The sequence below is a fragment of the Hipposideros armiger genome, unplaced genomic scaffold (assembly GCF_001890085.2).
Source record: "Hipposideros armiger isolate ML-2016 unplaced genomic scaffold, ASM189008v1 scaffold_78, whole genome shotgun sequence".
Lineage (NCBI taxonomy): Eukaryota > Metazoa > Chordata > Mammalia > Chiroptera > Hipposideridae > Hipposideros > Hipposideros armiger.
In genome coordinates, this window is record NW_017731428.1 from 125,024 (window position 1) to 130,358 (window position 5,335).

Below are 5,335 nucleotides of genomic sequence, written 5' to 3' on the forward strand. Positions count from 1 at the left end.
AGCTGAGAGAAGTCCAGCTTTAGTCATGTACTAAATACATGTTCTGTGGCTGACACTGCAGGTGGTGGAAATGCCCATATGTCTGTGTTCCTGACTGTGCTTCTTATAACTTTAATTCTCCCTTCATTTTTCTCTCACTAAACCTCAAGGATGTAGGAACTCAGCTTTTGCTTTAGTATTGAAGAATTTCACTGATAACATTGTGGCCTGAAAACTAGATAATAAACTGCTTTATGATCTAGTAATGCTGGAGCTGTTTCATAAATTGAACCTCTCTGTGCAGGAATCTTGACCTGTGTTCATCAGCAGAGAAGTTCAATGGTACAGAATTGAAAGTGGTCCCTAAGAAAGGGGAGCATCGAAAACTATTCTATGAAAGCATTTTTTAATTTTTTATATCAAAATTCAGTCATTAAAATGAACTTTATAGGAAAATAAAGTCCTTTCAAGTCTTAAACCATAGATGAGCAAGATATAGTAGTAGGACTTCTCTGTTGCATTAAAATAGATCATTACCCATGAATTTATAGTCATTACAGTGATGAAAGTAGTAGAAAAAGTGATTATTAATGCTATGACTATTTAAATTTTGAATTGTAATTCTCCATTTCATTGGATATACCAAGTCATGATTTGTAACTAATGTAAATAGTAAAGTTTGGTGTTCCCTTGCTTCTTTGTGATATTTACAAACTTGAGGCTAGTTATTCAAGTGCAGAACCATGGAAAAATTATCGATCTTTTCTAACGTGCAAAGTTAACACTGAATAAAATGTCAGTCATCTTTAGAACTCTGGATTGCTTAGAGTTATACATGTACTAAAAAACATCACGTGACTGTGCATTTTCTTGTGCTTTCCTGCTATTTAGATGCCCAGCCTACAGAGTCTGAGAAGGAAATTTATAATCAGGTGAATGTAGTATTAAAAGATGCAGAAGGCATCTTGGAGGACTTGCAGTCGTATAGAGGAGCTGGCCATGAAATACGAGAGGTAAAGCATACGTGTTTTCCAATACACTGAAAGTTACTATTTTCATCTATTGTTTTCTGTACTTCAGAATTCTTAAATATTAAATATTATATTTAAAGGAAGATCACTTGCATTATTTTGAAAGTGGTTGCAGTGATATAAAAGGAAAAGGAAAATAGTGTTCACAAATATGTAATTTATGTATATGAATGAAAATTTTGTTGTTTGTTTGTGTTTTTGTTTTTTGGTTGCTCTCACACCTGAAATGTACCGTATCCATGGGGAACTATTTGTCCTTTCTTTGGAGGGGCGGAGAGAACAGAATTTTCTTTGGCTTGTTTCTTCTGCCAGTCTGTTTTTTCCGCTCCTCTTAAGCTTCCTTGGGGAAGGCTGAAGCCGTCCTTGAGGCCTGCACACCCCCAACCCTGTCTGATGACTACACCACAGAGCAAATGTTTGGTGTGGTCTGCCTCCACTTTGTTCCGCAGAATCTCTGAACTAACCCAGGATTCTTTCTGTCCATCTCTTATTCCATTTCTTCTGTGTTTCAGGAGACGCTGTGTCTCTACTTCTTACCAAGACTAACACTTCTCTACCTTTGTTTATTCTCCANTCTTATACGCCGGCAAATACGGTAGATTTTTAAATATGTTTTCTTTCGATTCTAACATTAGAATACTCTTAATCAATGTTATCTCAGCCATTTGCATATTAATCTCTGTTTTTGGACATTTGCTTTTGTAAAAGTTTACCGTATCATTAGGATACCCAGTGAGTGGCCTCAGCCCATCGGATGGGTTCTCTCTCAAACTGTTGTATACCAGACTCAAAATTGCCAAAAGTCGATTTGCCAGTTCCTCATGATTACTGAGAAAAAAAGCGACATTCTTTTATGAAAGTATTTAGCATTACCTGATCTAGTTTTAGATGAAGAGTAATATTCAGGTTACCAGAGTAATTTAGTTTAACTATTTCCATCATCCTGATTGGTTAAACCTAGCTCAGTGTATCTATCTCCATGATTGGGCAACTATGGAAATAATTTCGTACGGATAAATGTACTGGCATTTTGCGTCAGGCTGTATACAAACTGACTATTCCACTACATGTTAACCATGATTCGGTGGAATCCTATAATTTACAAAATAAAGACTATGTCTTGATTATAAATCATTAAATCATTACTCCCTTAACTTATGTGTGCGCACACACAAGTGCTGTTTTTCACTTCAATACAATGCACATTTATAGCTTGTCCCCTGTGTGCTAGCAAGTAGGTGCTGGGGATGCAAAGATAACAAAGTACAACTTCTGCGTTTGGGGAGTTCTCAACCTAGTAGAAGAGATAGAAATGCCAATTAATAATTTTGTTTACATTCAAGGTGTAGATCAGGAAAGGGTTAACTTTACCTAGCAGTGAGTAGATTGGGCATCACAGGACTTTCTGATGGCAACATTTGAGTTAGGTTGTGGAGGGTGGATTAGAATGTTTCAGGCTAATTTAGTGACGGACATTGTAGAAGGAACATGTATAGAGGCTTTAAGGCATGAAATGATAATCGGTGTTCATTGAAACATGTTATCTATTCTTCAGATTCTAGAAAGAGGGTCTTTTTCTTAAATCAAGTTATACCTATGTGATAAGATTTTATTTTTAAAATAATGTTTCAGTTAAGATATAAGCTCAGAATTGCCCCATAAAATTTGGCACCACTTACGTTGATAATGACAGCATAGAAAAAGCACTGAATTTGGGGCCTGTGTAACCTCTTCTATTGTAGTTCTTGGGAGTTTCTTATTTTATAATGACATTGTTCGTTTATTGCTCATTCTAATGACAGTTTTTTAGCCTAATGTATATATAGTTCACTAAATTAATGGTTTTTGGTAGAAGAGGGACTTTGATTTATTTTTATGTCCCTTCCCAATCTTAGCATAGTGCCTTGTAAGTGAAAGAAGTTCAGTATTTGTTAGTTCATCTTGATTTACTTATCTTCAGTTAGACCAGAGTAGGAGAGTAAATATAGGTGGGTATTTATAAATGAGAAATAGAATCTTACTGTCTCTGATTCTTTGTTTTAATGCCTTTCCATCTAGTCATACATTGCCTCTAATTCTTGTGTCTTTTGTGTTACCTGTCCCCCCACATCTTTTAAGAATATTGATACCCACTCTTTTAGTCTAACTTTATTTTTTCGTTTTACCTCTTGCATATTTTCAATTGTTTTTGTCCTGTACTTTGAAATGTCTTTATTCTGGTGGCATTTTCTTATATTTATTTTTCTAAAATGATGTAGAACTTTATTTGTTCAGAGACAAAAATGCATAGGACCCTCCTCTAATTCATGCTGGAGGCATATTTATATCTGTACCTTCTCATTCATTCAACAAATATTTATTATAGAAAATCTAGGTACTGAGTTCACATACTGTATACAGTGGTATTACTGTACATTGAGGTTCCTGCCTTGATGAAGCTTATGGAGATAGAGTGTAAATATTTACTGAATGAATGCAAGATTAAAGCAGAAATACCTCTTACTGCAATTAGAATTTTTATGTGATTTGCTTTTTATTTTTTTCCTTTTGTAGCTGATTTTTGCCTCCTTTTGTACCATAACATCAATTTTACCAATTATTTTCAGTGATTCTTCTATAGGAAACTAGTGTGAAATTATTAAAATATTTAATTTTATCTTCGAACAATAAGAACAACTGAAACGTGCTCTAATTTCCCTTGAACAGCTTTTAAAACTAAGTTTGATGAGTAATCACTGTGACTACTCTCAGTAGTAGATACATTATTTTGCAATCAAAGGAGTGTCCTTTTGTTAGCTAAGTGGTACGTTTTTCTTCAAGTAATAATATTTTTCATTCTTTGCTATGAAAAATCAAAGTGACAAGTCTTGGGTGCATTATATGATACCATTTTTTGAAAAAATGCTTTCTTTTATACAGTCTTTTCCCCTCCCTAGTATTTCACCCTTTTGCATGACTTGCTATCAGTAAAGTAGTGCTTACCTGTCTGCTATTTTTCTGTTTGTCTTCATTTCCACAACAGTCTTCAGCAGCTTTCAAAATTATAAATGTGACTTTCCTGTGACAGTCTAAAAAATGTTTATAATCAGTGTGGTGCTGGGTATTTTTTCCACCCTTAAGGGAAACTGAAATCTTCTTTATTTTTAAATTTCTTGGTACTTATTAAATCTTTAATAATTATTAATCACTTCCAAGGTCTATTTAAATGTACTTGATAATGTATCTTTGTATGTTAAGTCTCAGTGTCACATTTTCTGTTAGCAACTAGTCACCACACCAAAAATACATAGTTTAGTACTTGCAGACTTTACAAAAACCTTTTGATATATAAAATCAAGATATTGTCCTCTGTCATGAATTCCCTCTTCATGAATAAACTATGATGTGTGTTTACTTTGGATGTTATGTCTGTAGTCACAATCCATGTGAAAAAGTATAAAGCTATTGTTTTTGCATGTAAAAAGCATTTTTCTCTACTGCACCTGGTGTAAGTATGAACGGTATGAGGTGTACTTTTAAAAAATATGTGTCTATGACTCTGAGAACGTGGTCTGGCTAAATGTGAAATGATATTACTGCTAAATGACAAACTCTGATTTTTAAACAATCATTTAGCTACAATATCAGTATTTGCTCCCAATAATACCTTTATAGCTTTGGATACAGTCTTTTTAATTTTTCAATTGGCTCCTCTTGTGTAATTATTTCATAATATTTTTATTAAAAAAATACATGATTTTTGAAAAGGAATTTGAAAAATAAGAGAACAGATATGAGAACACAGATTCTTAAGTTGGCTTTGCACATAAATGTTACTTTATTATTGTTTCTGTAGTACTATTTTAAGAATAATATGTTGAAATCAAAATTTGGGTACTGTAATTGTTGATTTTAAAAAATAGGTGGTATATTTTTGACTAGTTGGCAGGTTTAATAGGTGGAATTAAATTATGACTTGCCCCAAGTGCAAAATAAAGTTACAGTTTTTAGGCATCCGGACTCTTACTAGTTTCATATATGAACTAAGTTTCTTTAAATTTTTTAAGGAAAATAAATAAATCACTGTGTATTTGTGGGGAGGTGGAGTGGGTGCAAAAAGAAAAATCTAGGTACTAGTTTTATATGACTGGTAAACAAAGAAATTCATCAGAAATGTTAACTCATATTATAAATGTGGCCTGCCTCCCCAACCCTCATAAGAAAATTGGAGCAGGGAGGAATTCTGCCCACATAATTTTTCTCTAAAACATTATAGTAATCATATTGTTTATCATTGTAAGAGCTTTATGCCTTATCTATAGTATGGAATGTAGCCTAGTTGGGAA

At 33.5% G+C, this 5,335-nt stretch overlaps 1 protein-coding gene across 1 annotated transcript in view; it reads left to right on the top strand.

Annotated features, from left to right (window-relative positions):
• The window catches only part of CYRIB (CYFIP related Rac1 interactor B), an 84,363-nt gene that overhangs the window by 51,610 nt on the left and 27,418 nt on the right, over window positions 1–5,335 (top strand). Inside the window, exon 4 of the mRNA XM_019643428.1 lies at window positions 871–1,016. Within this exon, the coding sequence (XP_019498973.1) occupies window positions 871–1,016 (146 nt within the window). The remainder of the gene's footprint in view (window positions 1–870; window positions 1,017–5,335) is intronic.